Source organism: Nicotiana attenuata, chromosome 4, assembly GCF_001879085.1.
Source record: "Nicotiana attenuata strain UT chromosome 4, NIATTr2, whole genome shotgun sequence".
Taxonomy (NCBI): domain Eukaryota; kingdom Viridiplantae; phylum Streptophyta; class Magnoliopsida; order Solanales; family Solanaceae; genus Nicotiana; species Nicotiana attenuata.
In genome coordinates, this window is record NC_031992.1 from 8108577 (window position 1) to 8128422 (window position 19846).

At 35.6% G+C, this 19846-nt stretch overlaps 6 protein-coding genes across 11 annotated transcripts; 1 reads left to right on the forward strand and 5 right to left on the reverse strand.

Annotated features, from left to right (window-relative positions):
- On the reverse strand, positions 773-1711 carry LOC109225075. The gene is made up of 2 exons (XM_019389667.1): positions 1706-1711; positions 773-1216 (listed from the first exon to the last, which is right to left on the reverse strand). Exons 1-2 carry the CDS (start codon positions 1709-1711, stop codon positions 773-775), a joined length of 450 nt encoding a protein of 149 aa, XP_019245212.1.
- Positions 1728-2057, reverse strand: LOC109225076. Its single transcript, XM_019389668.1, has one exon. The coding sequence runs from the start codon at positions 2055-2057 to the stop codon at positions 1728-1730; it is 330 nt and encodes a 109-aa protein (XP_019245213.1).
- Positions 2375-3993, reverse strand: LOC109225077. The gene is made up of 2 exons (XM_019389670.1): positions 3398-3993; positions 2375-2957 (listed from the first exon to the last, which is right to left on the reverse strand). The coding sequence occupies exons 1-2, from the start codon at positions 3991-3993 to the stop codon at positions 2375-2377; spliced, it is 1179 nt and encodes a 392-aa protein (XP_019245215.1).
- On the reverse strand, positions 8153-9970 carry LOC109225078 (17.3 kDa class II heat shock protein-like). The gene is made up of 2 exons (XM_019389671.1): positions 9932-9970; positions 8153-8530 (listed from the first exon to the last, which is right to left on the reverse strand). Exons 1-2 carry the CDS (start codon positions 9968-9970, stop codon positions 8153-8155), a joined length of 417 nt encoding a protein of 138 aa, XP_019245216.1.
- On the forward strand, positions 9990-12031 carry LOC109225079 (putative transcription elongation factor SPT5 homolog 1). The gene is made up of 2 exons (XM_019389672.1): positions 9990-9998; positions 10250-12031. Exons 1-2 carry the CDS (start codon positions 9990-9992, stop codon positions 12029-12031), a joined length of 1791 nt encoding a protein of 596 aa, XP_019245217.1.
- Positions 12220-19514, reverse strand: LOC109224930 (B3 domain-containing protein Os03g0620400-like). Of its 6 annotated transcripts, XR_002067781.1 has the most exons (9): positions 19215-19506; positions 17701-18232; positions 16940-17085; positions 16043-16312; positions 15829-15946; positions 15575-15738; positions 14012-14366; positions 13363-13460; positions 12220-12316 (listed from the first exon to the last, which is right to left on the reverse strand). XR_002067781.1 is itself a non-coding variant. In XM_019389501.1 (8 exons), the coding sequence occupies exons 1-7, from the start codon at positions 19278-19280 to the stop codon at positions 14052-14054; spliced, it is 1608 nt and encodes a 535-aa protein (XP_019245046.1). In that variant the 5' UTR covers positions 19281-19514; the 3' UTR covers positions 13102-13460; positions 14012-14051. The 6 variants fall into 6 exon arrangements, 5 of the variants coding, with proteins under 5 accessions (XP_019245046.1, XP_019245048.1, XP_019245047.1 ...); XM_019389501.1 differs by lacking the exon at positions 12220-12316 and having other exon boundaries at positions 13102-13460; positions 17701-18229; positions 19215-19514; XM_019389503.1 differs by lacking the exon at positions 12220-12316 and having other exon boundaries at positions 13102-13460; positions 16940-17073.

A 19846-nucleotide genomic window follows, 5' to 3' on the forward strand; every position in this document is an offset into this window, starting at 1 on the left:
AGGATTCAAGTATGTATTTATATTCAGTAACTTTGCATGACTAGGTTTTAGGTGTTGAACTTGTTAATATCAAAGTCAGAAACTTTATTTATTCTGATGGTAGGTTATATTAAAGAATTCGGATGTTTTTTTCTGAATTCAGGTGTATTCAGTTGTATTCGAATGTATATTTCAGCTGTATTCACATGTATTCAGCAGCATTCATTTATATATTTTAGATGTATTAAAAAATTTATGTGTATTCTCTTGTATTCAGTTTTAATTAGTTGTATTTAACTGCTTATTCAGCAGTAGTTAGTTGTATTCAAGTGTTTTATACAACTGTATTCAGTTGTAGTTGGTTATATTCAACTATTTTATTCAGCAGAAGTTAGTTGTATTTTGTTGTATTCAAGAGTTTTATTCAGCTGTATTCAGTTGTATTTTGTTGTATTCAAGTTTTTTATTCAGATGTATTAAGTTGTATTTTGTTGTATTCAACTGTATTCAGTTCTACTCAACTGTATTATTCATATGTATTTCTCTTTATTCAGCTATAATCTTTATTATGTATCTTTCAAATTCAGTTAATATTTGAAAAAGAATATCAATTCAGATGTATTAAACAGGTTATTGTCTAGTTAGAAAATATAAATTCAGACTTATTGAAATTGTTATACTACAGCTGAGTATATAGATACAACTATATGTATTCAGAAAATGAGATTTTATTACTGCACAATGTCATCATAAGTATTGACAAATCGTTGAAGCACCAATACATGTCAGAGTGTTAACTATTTATTACGTGGAGAATTTCTACACGTTCGCTTGTTATGTCCTCCCTGACCATATATGCTACATGAATGTTGATTTTCGGCTGCAGCAATTCACTTAAAGGTTTATCGCGCTTCTTCTTTGGCCTTCCAGGAGGTCTTTTCCATTTGGGTGGTAGTACAACCTCTTCTGCAACATGTGCTGGTATATTCCAGTCATTTCTGTCCGGTAGCGGATACACAGGCACATCGTATGCCATTACAATAGTATTTGGTTTGTAATAGTTAGAACAATATTCTTCTGGCATTAGAAACTTGCTCTTCAATACAGCCCAAGCATGTGGGCATGGCAATTCATCAACTTGGAACCTCCCACAAATACATTTTCTCTCTAACAGGCAGACTGTGTAATTTCTCCCACCATCGTTAACCGTATATAAGTATTCAGTTGATAATACCACCTACATTTAAAAATAGAAATATAAGTTTTGAACACATTTACCTGAATTACCAAATGTATAATGCTGAATTAATAAGTTACATACAACTGAAACATTTGCATATATAAGAATACATCATATATTTAGACCAGCAAAATATCAACTGCGAGAAGTGCAGAACTTTTCAAAAGTCTGCTGTACTTTAGGCAACAGTATGCTAACGAAAGCATTAGAATCATACGTATTCATAATACATATAAAATTACATATCATAGAGCTAGTTGTATTCTGATGTATTCCAATTGTTTTTCCAGCATGTTTTTAGTTATATTCAGTTGTATTCATATCAGATCTATGGAAAAATATGTCTTTTATGTGCTTGAATATAGTTGTATTCATATATATTAATGGTAGTTCTACTTAAAAATGATTGTATTCAGTTGTATTCATGCCACTAATTCAGAAAATAACTAAAACTATATACAGCAATAACAGTAAAATTTAACTTACAGTCATACGTGTAAACATTGTCTCATTCAACTCCAGCATCTCCTGGTATTTTTTTCCCAAGTGTCTTGTATGTCTGTGTAGCTTCTTTGCGGTTACTACAATTCCAACGTCCAAACATCTTCCTAACTTCTTCGAGGAAGTCGTATATTGGCAATTCCCTTGCTGAAACTAGTGCGACATTGATTGACTCAGCAATATTTGACATCATTGTCCATCCCCTGTTAACAGGTGCATACAACCTAGCCCACTTTTCGTAACCAGCTAACTCTAAGTATTCTTTAACCCTAATATCTACCTTCTCCACCTTCTCCATCAGACTGTCAAATTCAGCTTGTGTGTATGCTTTTGCCATTGAGAAGTATAGCTCGCTGAACTTGGCATGACTCTTTTTGAATTTCTTATATACGTTGTTCCATAGATGCCATATACAAGCAAAATGCGGTACAGCTGGATACACTCTCGATACAGATTTAATGATACTCTCATTTTTATCTGAAACGATGCACATGTTTTCCCTTACACCGTATGCTATCTTGAATTGCTCAAAGAACCACGTCCAAGCAGCATCGTTCTCTGAATTAATAACACCATATGCTAGTGGCAATATATGACCTGTAACTACAATTGAATATAATTATTTTTAAACCATGTATTTCAATATTTAAAATATTAACAGATTGTATTATTATTCAGATACTCACCTGCACCATCCAACGTGCTTGCCGAAACGAATGTCCCGGTGTAGTAAGATTTTAGGTGACTTCCATCCACAACAACAATTGGTCTACAATGATCAAACCCCTTTATAAAGGCATACAATGATATATACACGTACATGAATTCATTTTTTGGCGATTTTACCATTCTGATGTGGGAACCTGGATATGTCATATCCATTGTATATAAGTATCCTGGTAATTTTTTGTACGAATCAGCCGATTCGCCTCTCAGAAAATTCATTGCCTTTTCTTTAGCCCTCGAAGCCAACATGTAGCTAACATCTACACCTAAATCTGATTTCACATCATCAATAATATCCCTCAAAGTGTATTTCCTCTTATGGTTTGTAAGCTTTGGCCTTATAATTCCACCTATAAGGCTGCTACTAACCTGCCGCTGCTCGTACACCTTGTCCTTCAGCGGACATATATGGTTATCATTGAATTCTCTCACCTTGAATAGTTCTGATTTGTTAATGCTTGAAGCCTTAAACCTCCATTCACAATCTTCTGAAATACATAATAATGCATAGCTGCAAATAATTAAGGAAATTTTACATTTGATTAGCATAATTGTTTACAAAAAATACAGCTCATACACAGACAAATACAATCTGACATATATACATCCTAGCATATATATATATATATATATATTTGTATACTACTGAATTCATTTTAGTTGTATGCGTTTAAACACAATGAATACAACTGAACACACTTGTATGTATATGCAAACACTTAATACCACAATGTACAAAATAAGAACATAATTAGAGCCACTGTTGTGTTTTTACACCAGTAAAATACATTTGAATACATGTATTTAAGGACCCTAAACAAACATATGTTTACTTCAAGTGTGATCACCAATAGGAAATACACAAATACGCATAAATACGACAACGTTAAACTTACAGCACCATCCAATAATAGAAAATACAAAGGAAAAAAAATTTGAATACATGCAAACCTGACAGCATTAGACCTATCAACCCGGAATTGAAACCTTTGAGCTATAGCATAATTCTCCATCACCTCTTTCAATGTAGCCTTATCCTTATAAACTTGTCCAGCCATAACCTCCTTTTGATTAGTTTTTGAAATTATCAAATCCTTGTGGAGTTCGAACACTCCAATCGCTTCTCCTGAATTGACAAAATCTAGAGCCATTGTATCATCTATATCGGAATCGTACCTTTGAACTGCTTCGTCTATTTGCACAATGTCTCCTTGATTCAAACTACCTCCGGATATAAGATCTTTTTCGATAGTTGTTATGCACAACGGATACATCCCAAATTCTCTGTTCTCTTTTTTCAATTCTACATACACTCTATAACCCATATCATTGTGTATTTCCATTGGCGTGCAATTTCCTTCTACTTTGTATTGTATTTTAATGGTCTTTGAGCTCAAATCTACGCCCAGTTGATTAGAAATTGAAGCAACCAGATCATTAAAGGAGGCATACTCCTTTATTAGTATTCCCTCAATTGAAAAATCGATGTAATTGCCCTCATCGTTCCACTTGCCAGAATGACGCAACAAAACTGTTAAACTTGCCATATGTATAGAGGAGTTATACCTTATTTTGTATATAATTTGTATCAATCGAAAAAAAGGAGAAGAGAATGGCAGAATATCGATCAGATGTTGCTCTGCTTTTTCGCTTTTTTCACGTTTCTGAGTTGCTTTCTTTGAGCAGAATACAGATTAATGAGGGATCGTTTTAGTTCGTTGAGTTAAATTAGGAGAATATCATGTCATTTTCCTTCCGTCTTTAACCAGTTTAATCTTCCAGATTTTGCGCAGATACGTTACTGTATTTAACGTTAATTCCGCTTGAATACAGCTAAATACATGTCAAACTTAGCTGGAATTCCCGTTTTTACGCCTATTTTTTTTGTTGTATTAATGAATACAACAGCTTAAATACATGAAATACATTGTATAAAAACATAAAAGGTATCTATAACACGTAATATAGCAAAGGGTATCTATAAATGGCTAATTAGACCTAAAAGATGGTGATTTATGAAAAATTCTCTTTTTTGTACAGATAACAATGGGCCCAATGAAACCTTCAGATTGTAAGATTTCCACACCCAAAACCAACTTGTTTTCAAGAAAACTTTCATACCAAACACAACTTAAATGAATAACAAATTTCTTCAACAAATAACTATAAGTAGCATGTGAACTATTCATTTTTTTGAATATAAATTATTTTACTTTATTGTTTTATTAGTTATCAAATCCTTGTTTTCTACTAAGTAACACTAATATTGAATGTTTATTTAGCAAAATTTTGTACATCATTTTCTCAAGTTACATATTTTATTTGATTTCACATTAAAAAGATAATAATCAAAAGTACAAACTATATTACTTAGCACGATGCATATTGGAAAAGCATATGAAGTCTATTTTCATTTTTTTTTAAATCTTTGAAGAATATGAAAATTAGATAAACATTATTAAAAGAGTTAGACGATATGATCCACTTTACTTTTGGCGGCAAATGATTTTAATTAAAACTGGATAATAAATTCATACAATTCTTTATCTCCTTAAGTGAAATACCATATATAGATATGATATTTTAAGGAGTAATTATGTTCCAATATATATTTTTCTTATTTATATTGATTTTGTGAAAATTCTTTAAACTTTTGAGCAATAAAGAAGGAAAGCGATAAGGAATTTTTACATTCCTATACCATATAGAAAATCTTATTACCCTCAATGTTTAAGGTTCGATATAATTACATTTAGTATATCAAATTACCAATTCTATACCATAGTGTATTTTAAAGGTACAATTAATGCAGCGTATATCCCTCCTTAATTCAAGGTACCGTATATCTGTAACGACCCGGCCGGTCGTTTTTGGAATTTACGTCCCGATTCCCCATTTATTGCTTCCCCTACGTTCATTTCTGCTATTTTGGTATGCCGGGACGTTCGGTGTTAACTTTTGGAGAATTTTGGGACACTTAGTCCCTAAATGAGAGCTTAAGTGTTGAAAAATGGTCCGTAATTAGAACAGTGTGAAGACGACCTCGGAATGGAAATCCGATGATTCCGTTAGCTCCGTTAGGTGATTTCGGGGTTGGGAGCGTGTTCGGAATGTATTTTGGAGGTTCGTAGCTCATTTAGGCTTGAAATGCCGAAGTTTGAATTTTTGAAGTTCCGGTCCGATAGTGAGTTTTTGATCCGAGGGTCGGATTGGAATTCCGAAAGTTGCAGTAGCTCCGTCATGTCATTTGGGATGTGTGTGCAAAATTTCAGGTCATTCGGACGTGTTTTGGTTAGGTTTTTGATCGAAAGCGTATTTGGAGGAAACTTGTAGTTCTTAGGCTTGAATCTTTGATTTAATCGGGTTTCCGATGTTGTTTTAGGTGTTTTAAGGATTGGTAAAAGTTTGAATAAGGTATTAGGTGGTATTGGTGCTTTTGGTTGAGGTCCCGGGGGCCTCGGGATGATTTCGGATGGTCAACGGGAAGAAATTCTAAAGTGTGCAGCAGCAGATTTTGAGTCTTCTGGTATTTCCGCTTCTGCGGCTTGGGAACCGCAGAAGCGGCTTCTTCATCGCAGAAGCGATTCCAGGCATCTCCGCAGGAACCGCAGAAGCGGTCCCTTCCTCCGCAGAAGCGGGACCGCAGAAGCGGGATTTGAACCGCAGAAGCGGAGTCTGGCCTTAAGTGAAAAACCGCAGAAGCGGCTCGTGGTCCGCAGAAGCGGGACCGCAGAAGCGGTCCCTTGTCCGCAGAAGCTAAAATGACTGTTCAGAAATATCAATTTCGAGGGTTAAATTTCATAAGTTTGAAAATCGATTGAGAGCTCGGGAGAAGGCGATTTTGAGTGGGTTTTGAAGAGAAAATCATTGGGTAACGTTTCCTTGATCCCTTTTCATTATATTTCATCATTATATAGCTAAATACATCATTGGAATTCGAATTTAGGATCAAAAGTTGGTTAATTTGGGGTAAAACTTCACTACCTAAACTATTGAGTTTTGAGTGTGCATTTGACCTCCGATTTGGGAGATTTTTATATGGTTAGGCTCGTCAGGGTACGAGGGTTCTAAAAAAGTGAAAATTATTCGATTCTGAGGCATTGGCCTGAAGGGCATTTTGGTCATTTCACCTAATTTCACGCCGTAGCTTTAAATTTAATAGCAAAACCAGGTGTTTGTGATGTTATTTACAATGTGTAATTGAATTGAATAGATTTGGGCCATTTGGAGTCAGATACTCGTGGCAAGAGCATGGTTTCTAGTTGATATTGAGCCGGTTCGAGGTAAGTGGCTTGTCTAACTTTGTGTGGGGGACATTTTTCCCTTAGGATATGATCTTGAATATTTGAATGCCCCGTACGTGAGGTGACGAGCGCGTACTTGAGCTAATTGTTGTAAATCCGTTTCTACTTGAAGTATTTAAATTGAGATTTCTTGTTTACTTGTTCATTTTAACTGTGAATTTGTACCTGTGCTAGCTTAGAGACTCATGTTTAGCTGGCTTACTTGCTTATTTGCTTTAACTGTGCTATTTGTACTCTGTGAAGCATGTTAGGCTATAATATACTACTTCGTGTCCTGATTTTTTTAGCATTGTTCCGAGATTTATGAATCGTTGTTGTTGTGTGTTTAATTTGGGACTACGGGACGGCTTCCCGGGAGATCCCTCTGTACTCGAGATATTCTGGACTGAGGGTGCGGGATACCAAGAGATCCCTGGCACATGTGTTTCTATAGATATATTGGGATACCAAGAGATCCCCGGTTTACTTATTGAGTATACCAAGAGATCCCCGACTTACTTATTGAGGATACTAAGAGATCCTCGGGATACCGAGAGATCCCCAGTGTTGATGATGAGGATACCAAGAGATCCTCGGGATACCAAGAGATCCCCCGGCTACTATTCCTTGCTGAAGGCAGTTTTCCGTGTATTGTTACCTTTGCCTTCTATTACTGTTCTTCCTTATTTACCTGGTTTAGATTCTCGCTGTAGACTTTATTTAAACTGTTTCTGTTATCTCATTATTTACTATGTTATCTCAGTAGGGCCCTGACCTTCCTCGTCACTACCCAACCGAGGTTAGGCTTGGCACTTACTGAGTACCGCTGTGGTGTACTCATGCCCTTCCTGCGCATGTTTTTCATGTGCAGATCCAGGTACTTCCTCCCAGACGTATCATCCTCGTGGTGGAGAGACCTAGCTGAGACTTGAGGTATATCTGCTACGTTCGCAGACCAGGAGTCTCTACTCTATTCCGGCTTTAGCAGATAGTTCCTTTTCTTTCCTTTCATGTTGTTTAGACATTCTGGTGTAGAGCAATTTACTTCATTCTATTAGCCTGTGTTTCCCGTGAGTTTCCGGGTTTTGGGATTTAGTTGTAGACTTCCGCATATTTTGAGTTGTATAGGCCGAGTGGCCTTATATACAGTTGTTATTTCCGTATGTTCAGTTTAATTCAATTATTCCGCAAATGTTAATTTGTTATTCCGCACTGTTAGGCTTATCTAGTTGTAGGAACTAGGTGCCATCACGACATGTTCATGAAGGGTGAACTGGGGTCGTGACAATATCCCACCCCTCCCACGTTTCTCTCTCCCAAACTCTCATCCTCACCCACTTTTTACTCTATCATCTTTATTACGTCATACCACCAAGCATCAAAACAGAGCACTTTTGTAACCACAAAACAGAGTAACAAAATCTTATGCAATTTTAACCTCGATAGTTTTGGGTTTCTTAGGCTCAGGTGGAGGCAGCTTCTCGACAGTCACCTTCAAAACTCCATCTTGACAAACTGCAGAAATGGCATCGATATTCGCATTCTCCGGTAGAGAAAATTTCCTCATGAATTTTCCAATCCTTCTCTCCATTCTAATATACTTAGCCCCTTCTTTCTCTTCTTCCCTCTTCCTTTCTCCACTTATCAGCAGCACATTGTCGTCTTCCACTTGCACCTTAATATCTCCAGATTTCAACCCTGGCATGTCCACAACGAAAACGTAGGAATTTGGGTATTCGTTCACGTCGGCTGGTGTTGCAGCCATTGCCTTAGCGTATAATACAAATAATATACAATTTATCTACAAAATATCTACAAACTGGGTACATTGAACTTTAATATCCCAATTCCCATTCAATTGTAGCTTAATTGGTATTTTCGACATAATTTCGTTTTTTGCAGAAGATTTTGTAGAAGTTTTAGTCGTTTTGGATTTGTGAAAACAGAAAACAATGCATCTACAATCAGAATACAAATAATCTACAATTCATCCACAAAATATCTACAAACTGGGTATATTGAATTTTAATATCCCAAATTCCCATTCGATTGTAGTTTAATTGGGATTTTTGACATAATTGCGTTTTTTGCAGAAGATTTGTAGAAGATTTAGTCGTTTTTGATTTGTGAAAACAACAAAGCATCTACAATCAGAATACAAATAATCTACAATTTATCTACAAAATATCTACAAACTAGGTACATTGAATTTTTATATCCCAATTCCCATTCAATTGTAGCATAATTGGAATTTTTGACATAATTGCGTTTTTTCAGAATATTTGTAGAAGTTTTAGCCGTTTTTTATTTGTGAAAACAGAAAATAAAGCATCTACAATCAGAATACAAATAGTCTACAATTTATCTACAATTTCTACAATATGTCTTCTTCTTCTTCTTCTTCTTCTTCGAGTTCAATCTGAAATTCAGTCAAAACCAAGTCTAATCTTCACCAAAACCCCTCAAAATTGAGATATAAACTCCAAATCATATTCCCGATTATTTTCAACAACACTCAATCCAAACAAATAATGATTTTTGAAAACCCAAATTTGAATTCAAAGCTTTCAAGCTTTTTAATGGCTGTCAATGGTGGAATTGCTGCTATCTTTTCATTTGCTTTGTATTACTGAAATTTGCGATTGAGAAATAGAGATGTAGAGAGAATGTCGACGATCTGAGCTTTTGCAGAACTGATTTCTACAAATTGATTCGAATTTGTTGACGATTTTGTCTTTTTTTGATTTGTGGCTTAAGGAAAAATATCGAAGAACAGAGTTTTTGCAGAAAAGAGTCTATGTAATTTGATTTTAAATTGAAGATATAGGATTTGCGTTTCAAATTTGATCTGAAGGTCGCTAAATCAATTAGAATATTCTGTTCCTGATTTGTAGCGCGCCTAACTAGGAAGGAATCAGCTCCTAATAATTAATATTTAATGAATGGTATAATAATTGTAGAAAAACTGTGAACATGGCGGGTAAATATGAAACTATGCACATTTTTGGTAATAAGGTTTCATATATGGTATAGGAAGGAAAAAGCCTCAAGCAATATTTATAGGATCAAAGTGGGCCCCCAATTAAAACATAGGATTTCAAAACGGCATAATACATAAATAGACCTCAAACTTGGCCTCAGCTGGCAAGTATCCCTTCTAACTTTTGAATGTGCACAGGCAGGTACCTTAACTTATCTCTACTTTGTTGGTTGAATGCTCCAACTTATTACAAAATATCATTTAAACAACTCTAAAATTTATGTGCCACGTTAGTATCTGTGTTAAGTGTTTAACTTTATATAAATTGAGGTGCTTATTTGTGTACATTTAAAATTGAAGGGTATACTTGCCAGCTGAGACCAAATTTGAGGGCCTATTCATATATTATGCCTTTCAAAACCCAAAACCGACTTGTTTTAGGAATAAAACGTAAAACCCCACCTTATAAATAGCAGCAGCATTTCACTAATTCCTTTACATAACCTCTGTTGTGAAAAGTTTTGAGTTACAAAAAAACAGAGAAAATCATGGCAAAGCGGAGGAGAAGAGAGGTTTCAGAGGAAGAAGAAGAAGAAGAAGAATTCGGCTATAGAAGGAGGGCGGCTTCACAATTTTTCAGAGTTAGAAGCAGTAGACACTGATGAAGAAGAGGACGACGAAGAACAAGGTGAAGATGATTTTATTGATGATACTGAAGTTCTGGACTCCGATTCCAACGAAAGAGAAGATTTTGTTTTTCGAAAACGTGAGATTGTTCGTCCACAAATTGGAGAAGAAAACGAAGACGAAGATATTGACGAATTTGAAAGGAGAATAGAAGAAAGGTATGGCAGAAAAGCGAGATACGAGGAAGAGGAAGATGAAACAGAGGTATTTCAGCAAGCGCTTTTGCCTACAATTAAGGATTCTAAGTTATGGATGGTTAAATGCGCAGTTGGTTATGAAAAGGAAGTAGCAATATGCTTAATGCAGAAGCAAATTGACAAAGCTTTTAACTTGAAAATTAAATCGGTTATAGCACTCGATCATCTTCAGAATTATATATACGTAGAAGCAGATAAAGAATCTCATGTTAGGGAAGCATGCAAAGGGATGAGACATATTTTGCTGAAAAATAAGATTGTGTTAGTTCCAAATTCAGTGATGTCCAATGTGCTTTGTGTAAAAAGTCGAGATAGAGAATTTACTAAGGATTGTTTGGTGAGATTAAAAACTGGGAATTACAAAGGAGACATTGCTCAGATTGTGGACGTAGATGATATTCAGAGAAGGGTCACTGTAAAATTGATTCCAAGAATTGATTATCAGGATTTGGTTAACAAATATGAAGGTAATTATAAACCAAAGGAAGTTTCAAGTAAAATTTGTCCTCAACCAAGATTTTGGAGTGCTAGTAAAGCTAAAGCATTGGGCATTTCAGTGAAGCGTTCGAGGGATAGAATTACTGGGGATTATTTTGATATTGTGGATGGCAAGAAAGTCAAAGATGGTTTCTTGTATAAATTAGTGTCGTTTAAGTCAATCAGTAATAAGATTCAGCCAACTGTAGATGATCTTGAAAATTTTCATACAGCTAAGGAGAGAGTAGATGATGACGACATTAATGCAGAAATTTTATCTTTTTCTGCAATGCTAGCAAAGAATATGAAGAAAAATTCCTTTACAGCAGGAGATAAAGTAGTAGTTGTCAATGGAGATTTAATACATATAAAGGGATTGGTTCTGAAAGTTGAGGATGATATTGTTTATTTCAGACCAACGAATGGAGATCTGCCTCAAAATTGTCTTGAAATCAAGAGCAAAGATTTGACCAAGCTACTTGAAGATAATGTTTCTCAGGTTGCATATTGTGAAGAATCAGTATCACTAGTTAGTAAAACTTATAACAACAAAAGTAGAAATAGGGATGAAAGATCAGGATCAATAGCCAACTTTAGACCTCTAGATCCACCTCCTAAAAAAGGATATGGATTTGGAAGAGTAAGGCGTGATCCATTGGTGAATGCGCGAATTAAAATCCGTCAAGGACCTTATCATGGGATGGTTGGAACCATTGTAGAGGTTAGAGGGAGTAAAGTTCGGGTAGAATTAGAGGCTCAAATGAACTCTGTTTATGTTAATCGCAATCAAATTTGTGAGAATGTGAACAATTCTGGCTCTGGTTTAGGGGGTGAAACTCCTATGTATTGTGCAACAACTCCAATGCATCCATTGCTGACTTCAACAAGAGATTCTGCTGCAACACCTATTCATGAGGGAATGAGAACACCTATGCCAAGTAGAGCATGGAATGGTTACTAGCTAATTGAAGTAGTCTTTAACATTCTTCTAGTTCGTACTTTGTTCCTAGTTTTCTTCTGAATGTTAATATGTTTACCATTAAGTTATATGGTTTTGCTCTTCGATATGCAGAGTTGGATTTATATTAATGGAGTATCAAATTTTTTCATTTCACTTGTCTTGGTAGCATCCTAAATGTATGATAATGAGTAATGACTATTACGTTAATGGTCAGAACAATCTGCTTTTCATATTATTCCAGCTCCCAAGTGATGTACCTCGAACATAAGCTGAGATGTGTTATATCTGCAAAAGGAGAATTTTATGTGTGTCATGATTAGAAGAGGAATGGGATGGGATGAATGAATTTTTAATCCTCAAACTTTATGTTACAATTTCTTGCAACATTCATAAAATTATGATACTTATGCCTTTATCATAAAACTCTTCCCTAATTTTAACCATGTATGCTTTATAATAAAAATCCTCCTCAAAATTTTATGTTACAGTTTCTACAACATTGAAATCGTTATGATACGTAATGCTTATAATCCAAATCCTCCCTAATTTTAACCTGCATTTCGATCATTTTTATTCCAGATCAAAGATAGAAGAAACAAAACTAAAAAGCACCGGGAGATTCCCGCCAAACAGAATATATTAGCTATATGAACTTTCTTCATATATTGGTATATTTCAAAAAGAAGAAAAGTTGGTTTATTAAAAACACATATATTTGTGTTACATACAGTATAAAAGTAAGTCTAGTAAAGGATTCAAAGCCAAAGGGTGAAAGATGATCAAGTTCGCGGTATTGATTACTAATATGAAGAGGAAACAGAGGAAAGGTATACCGCTATTACAAACAATAACAAGGAGAAAGGGACACTTGAGCTGTATGGGGGGAATAGGCTGCAGGCCATGAGAATACCAGTGGAAGGCAGAATTCATAAGCTGCAACTTCCAGATCAATCCAGAAGCTCGTGAGCCCAAGACAGCACATATATGAGAGTGATAATGTAACAGGTTTAAATGAATCTAAAGTGACAAAGTTGGTGCTACTGTAAAAACAACTTCATGGAGGAAATATCTCCGAACTCATTTCAGCTGAGTGAAACTTCGATTTCTCATTCTAAATTGTCCCAATTTCTGTTTTTACATATACAGACAACAGCAGATGTTTCCTGGCAATTAAACTAACTACAGACACATGAATTATTTACAAAGGGAAATCTACCATACTAAGAAAATGAGAAGATTTTCACACAGTATTTAAACTAACACAAAGTCTGAACATGAGAGCTTAGGAAACACTGAGAACAGAACATCTAAGTACTGAAGCTATGTCCAACCTGGTCAAATGTTTGATGATTTACTTTAAGCTTCTCCATAACATTTACGTGTATTCCTTTTCTGATCCAGTGTATCCACTTCCTGCAAAAAGCCAGGCCTGAAACTAAGAGCAATTAGGCACCTGAAGATGGAATTGAACAGAAATGTCCGTAGGATGATAAAAAGAGAGCCCACATACTGAAATACTAAACGTGTTCAGAAAAAAAGAAAAAGAATGAGAGAGAGAAGCTGAAATAGGCAAGGGAAGGGAATCATCATTTTGTCATCCACATTTGCAAAAAATAACAAAGGTAACTTTGACCATACCCCCTTTAAAAATTTGTGGCACTATGTCATTTCTCAAAACACCAGCGAGCTGTAATAGCAATACATAAATAGAAAACAGAGTTTGGCAACATAGGCTTTCAAAAATACAGCAACAGGGTTTTGGGACTCTTCCAATCTGAAAAGAACGAAACTGTAAAAAGGCATGTGACACTCATATGACTACTCTCTCAATGTTTTGGCAAAAATGCGGTGGAACAGCAAGGTGTACTGATTTTGAAAGCTTCTAGTAGCAAAGTGCAACCTTAAGAATAACTATTGATACTTCTCTACCAAATGCAATGGAACCATACTTATTAGAATTAAAGACAGTTTAACCCTCACCTTGTATTATGCATTCTTTTGCGTGTTACATCAAATGTCTCTAGCTTGTCAAGGACGCAAGGATAGCCGACTCATTAGAAGTTATCCCGTTTCGGTAATCTAACCCCTTCTTCCCAATTGCACATATATGTACACGCATTTCATATTTCCCAACTAGCTCAAATATGCAGATATCTCCCATCTGGATGTCATTATCTCTGACAAATGCTGACCATCCTCCACAAAATGTGTGCAGCGTTTGTACCTTCATAGTCGGAATTGAATTTACAGTCCAGCATTCTCCTCTCAAGTTACGAAGCACGATCTCCGTTCTGCAGTTTGGGAGGTGTTCCATTGAGAACTGATATGGAACTTTCTGTTAGAAGAAATAGAAGGCTCTCAGAATATGAATTTAAGGCAAACAACAGTACGAGAAATGCCACAGTGCCAAACACCTTAAATTGGCTTAAGGAACAATTATCAACAGAAATAAGTCAAGATTTACAAACATTCTATGGTAGAATTTCTACCCCCATATAGTGAAAATGTTATTATGCCCTCAAAAAATAATAAAGAGAGAGGAAAAGAAACAAATCTGACCAATATTACTTCTTCCATCTTATTTTATGTGAACGGTACTAGGCACGAAGTTTAAGATCTTATTTCGACATAAATTTTAAAGTTATTTGATAGAAAAAAAAACATCATATTGAAGTTTAAAATGTGAACACTTGAATGAAATTGAAATATCTAAAATTGTGGAAGCTGCACTAAAATGGAATTGTGTTAAACGTTATGGAACATCCCAAAATGGAAGGAGTGCATATGAATTGAATTGGAGGGAGTACTCCAATATAAATGTCATCCGATGCTTGCTATGCAAAGTAACATTATAGGACAGCTAAACATTATCTTCTCTTAAATGCATTTACTTTTACATATGACCAATAAAACATAGACACCACTAAATTTATAATTACCTTTTTTTAGGTTCAAAAGGTTTACAACTACCCTTATAGGTCTCACTTACAAAACAAAAAAAAGGTATCACTACCAAGATTCACATCGTTCACAAAGATGCCTGGAGGCTGGAGCACCTACAATTGCCTTGCTTATAAGCAAAAATTAAGGTAGAAGATTCACTCGGATGACAATTTTATGATTTTTGTCGTTGATCGTATGTTCTGTTAGAAGGCCCTCATCAAAAAAGAACGTTCTGTTAGAAGGCAAAGAGGGTTCAACTACCAAACACATCAGTTCTATAAAGAGGCAAAAGAACAAATCTAGAAGAACACGGTATTGTCAAAGCTCAAAAGTGAGTGCACATAAATATTTTAGAACATCAACAGCTACAAAATAGCACCTGAACTCTGACAGTAATTAACTTTTGTACTCTTCAAATGCATTAGACACTAAATAGGCGTTAAGTCCAGTAGGCATCTAGATTCTACACGGGAAATCATTCGTCATGTTGGCAAATGTTTTGACATATAATCGAGAAATAATGAATGAATCAACTGGGATGGAAAAGGTCCAGACAATAACAATATATAAAAAGATATAACATGCAAAAAAACTACTCACCAGAGTGTACGAGCCACTAATATTGAACTTTTTCATGATTCGTACAAAATGAGGAAAATTAGAATTGAAAGATTCAGCAGCTAATTTCTCTTCAGGTACTGATTTCATTGACATGCAGCTCTTGGTGAAAGAACCCTGTTTATCCTGAGCAGGTATCCTGATTACTGTTTGAGAATGAAAGTTGAAAAGTTTCAATATGTGTTGTGTGAGGAAGGACAGCTAAAATAAGTTAGTTAATCACCATGTGAATTCACCTGAATCTCCACTGCTAATCTTTGACAAAAGGAGCTGATGACTCTTCAACATATTACCATGTTTCTCTTTTCCATGAGCGGATCCTTTTTTATCATATGTCTTGGCCTTTGCTACCTGCTGTAAACAGTGATTAGAATTTTCTCCCACTTTCGTCAACTTACATCCAGAAATTTTAACCGAGGTTGCCGCATAATCAGCAGCTAGTTTAACTACCTTACTACTGTAATCATTTCCTTCCTTTTCCACCCTCAGAACATGCACGCGTAATTCACACTTGCGGACAAGCTCAAAGATGCAGATATCTCCCAAATCAATGTTATTGTCGCGAACAAAGGATAACCACCCTCCGCAAAAGGTATGTGATGTTTGTACTCTTGTAGTCGGGATTGAATTCACGGTCCAAGTTTTTCCTTTTAAATTGTGAAGTAAAATCTTCACTTTGCATTTGGGTAGGTGTTCTGTGGCAAATTGATAAGGGATGTTCTGTCAAGAAAATATGAAGGAGATCAACAAACCAAGTGATGCATGTGCAGGTGGTGAAAAGAGAATAAACTTGTCTAATGCAATATTACTCCAAACTAAACATCAAATAAAGCCAATGTTTTCGGAGTGAATCATCTCCTAAGATGAAGCAAATCCAACATGGAAAAGCTAAGGCATACAACAAATCAATATAATGATACAGAAAGCTACAAAGGGTGGAACTGAACGTTACAACTACCTTGCTAGATTAGATTGTTGTAATATAGTCAACAACAACAACAAAAAAGATGGCAACATCAACAAAATAGCCTTGTGGTTCAACATAAAACAGGCAGGTTAAGGACAAACATGCAGCTACTAAAATAAATAGAAACATCAGTGGGCAGTTCAGATATTGTTGGCACACAAAAATATAACAAGCTAAACAACTTTACCACGCTGCACATAATTCTCAACCACAACATTCCTTATTGTCAAAGAAGATATGACAGCTCATTCGATGCAGTCATTGATAGCAAGAAATGTTGAGGCAAGACATTACAGAAGCTAAGATTACTCATAATATTTTGTAGTTGCACCAAGAATCACAAGAAATGTTGTTTTAGAGAAAACAGAAGACCTACTCACCAGGGTGTATGAACCACTAACATTGAACCTCTTCATAACTTTCGTAAAGTTGGGGAAACTCGAGGTAAACGAACGGGCAACCTTTTCTGCTTCTTGAGCAGTCAACCACATAGGTTCTTCAGAGGTACCATTGCCTGTTTTCACCTCTGCTTTAGATTCAAACTAGCAATAAATTTTCCAAATTTGTAACTGACAATTTTGTAATATAGCTGTTGCTAACAACTGAATTTCCTTTCCATTTAGAAAAAAAAAAGTTAATTCGTAATAGAAATGCAGGGCAACAATGTATACAAATGCTTTGCACTATAAGAACTTACATTACTAAGTTATAAAGACCTAAAATATATCAAAATATAAGTGTCTCCTCCAACAGTTTAAATTTTTAGATAAGGTGGTCACACAATTCAACATGATATCAGACAAAAACCTTGAGTTCAAGTCTCACTAGTCACTGAATGCTAAAAGGAAAAATGTTCCAACGTGCACCCAGGAAAAAGGATCAGGCAAACATCTATGGAAGCTTGTTGCAAACCTAAATATACAAATAGAAGTGTTCGCCCCCTAATAGCTAAAGCTTCTAGATGAGGCGGTTGCAATTCAATGGGAAATATTGTTGTTTACTAAATGACTGTTCATAATTAGTAGGAACTGTAACATCAAATTGGGCTTGATTAAACATCTGGCAAACTCAAACAACACTTCTCAAACTAGAAAATCGAACTGCCAACAATAATGTAATAAACTATAATCTAACCATTTACCTGAGTTACTGCAGACAATCTCTGTTTGAGATGGCACAGCAATGGTAACTGTATTGGTTGATGCATTTCCAGCATTCTCCATTTCATTCAGAAAGCTAGAAGCATAAATTCTTCCATTTGAGCATGCTGTGCATTCGGAAGGGATCTGAGTGCTTCGCATTTTCTTAGGAACACCTTCAACAACGCATTCTAGTAAAGCTGAGTTTCCTCGGTCTCTTTTTGTCAAAGCAAGATTGTACAAGTTTGTTGCTCCTTGACTGCAGTCAGCGTTATAAGCAGCTTCCTTCTCACATGAACTTTCATCAAATGCTAGCACACTGAAATGCAAATCACCGTCATATCTGAAAACCAAAGCATCCCCATTTTCAAGGCAGTGATCTTTAACAAATGAACCCCATCCGTTGTGGAAGAATAAACCATCATCTTGCTGTATTAAGTCCATAGGCCAAGAATTTCCACTGGGACCCACCAAAAATGCTGTTCCAGAAGCTCTTCCTTCCATATGTTTAACGAATTTTGATGGAATTTTCTGCTACAGAGAATTCAGAACAGTTAATGAACTTTGCAAGAGTTGAACAATCTGGTCTTTTTCAACAAAATGCTAAATATGTTGCCAAACAGATCAAGTAAGTTAGTTTGTTAAGAAAGACTGTGAACTACAACAACATAACTCGGCACTGGATGTTTCATCAATTAATCTCAATGGAAAAGAACAATAATATCTCCAGAGTAATACTCGTCAACTGCTTGGTTTCGAATTTCGATTATACATATCAAATTACAGATCATAGCATCCAAATATATACATCGGCTCTAGAAGGCTGATGCTTTCAGGTTTGTGAGTTAAGAAGGCCAAGCACATAGATAAACATAGTCTACACGGGAAGGCATTCCATGATACGTCTCACTGAATATCTATGGGCGACAGTTAACACAAGAAGTTCAAGCACACAGACAAATGCAGTCAACACAGAAAGGCATCTGCTCTATTTCCCATTGAATATATCCAGTTGCAGCTTACCGAATATAAGACTAAGTTCCTCAGCTGTTCTTATAATAAATCATTTCATTATTTAAAACGCAGGAGGCAAGCCGTTTCAAGAGCAATGTAATTTGAGACATCCACACAGAACAGATACTGAAGGGTACTTTATCTAGATCCAATCTTTTCTTTAGGAATAAGACGAATAGGGCCGCCCACGTACTTCTCAGGAAGTATCACAAGTTAGCCCTGTGTCGCTCATTGCTATGGAAACCACTGCATTCTAAGTGCTAACACCTCAGTTTAGGATAGATTATAAAGTTTGTTAAACTTAAACATCAAATGAACCAATGTCTGATACATAGCACATCCAATACTCATATAGGTATGACATAATTGTTTACCAAGTGAACTACCTTCAGCTTAAAGTACTCAACAAAAAATACTAACTAAAACAGCAGCTAAATAAAAAAACAATCACAATGCAGCAAACAGGAATGTACCAACAAATTGTGAAGCAACTAGTGCTTACCAATGTTTCAGAATGGATTGAAGGGTTAAAACCCACAAGAAAATGAGGCCTTTTTACATCCCACATCTCGGTATTAGTCTCCTCTTAAACCTAAATTTTGAAGTTAAAACCCTAAACAGCCCCAAAAAAATTCTTCAACTCCATTTTTCTTAGAATGTCATTTCTGAATCTGGGGATGTAAAATTAAGTAAACAAACAAACACAAAGTAATCAAATTCATAAAGCAAATACTGAAAATCGTGAAAAATGAAAACTCAATTCACGCCTAAAATGAAGAAATTTTAGACGAAAATTGGAGTACCAATTTCTGCATAGAGAAATGACACGAGGGAGCTGGCGGGGGTCGGGGGTGAGTGAAATTCCTGTAGTACCCATTGTGAGATGAAGCGTGAATTACACGCAGAACAAAATGTTCCGTTTTTGCAATGGTTTGAGGGCTGTGACTCTTACGTGGAAATCAAGGCGCGTTGTGAAGAAAGAAAGTACAATACTTGTGATGTTATGAATTAGATCCAAGGTGTCGAAAAAGTTCCAAATTTCCAATTGCCATTTTCCCATATTGTTAAAACTTTTTTTGGAATTAAAAAAGGGCCAATTTTACTTGGAAAAGAGATATTAGTTCAGATGATATG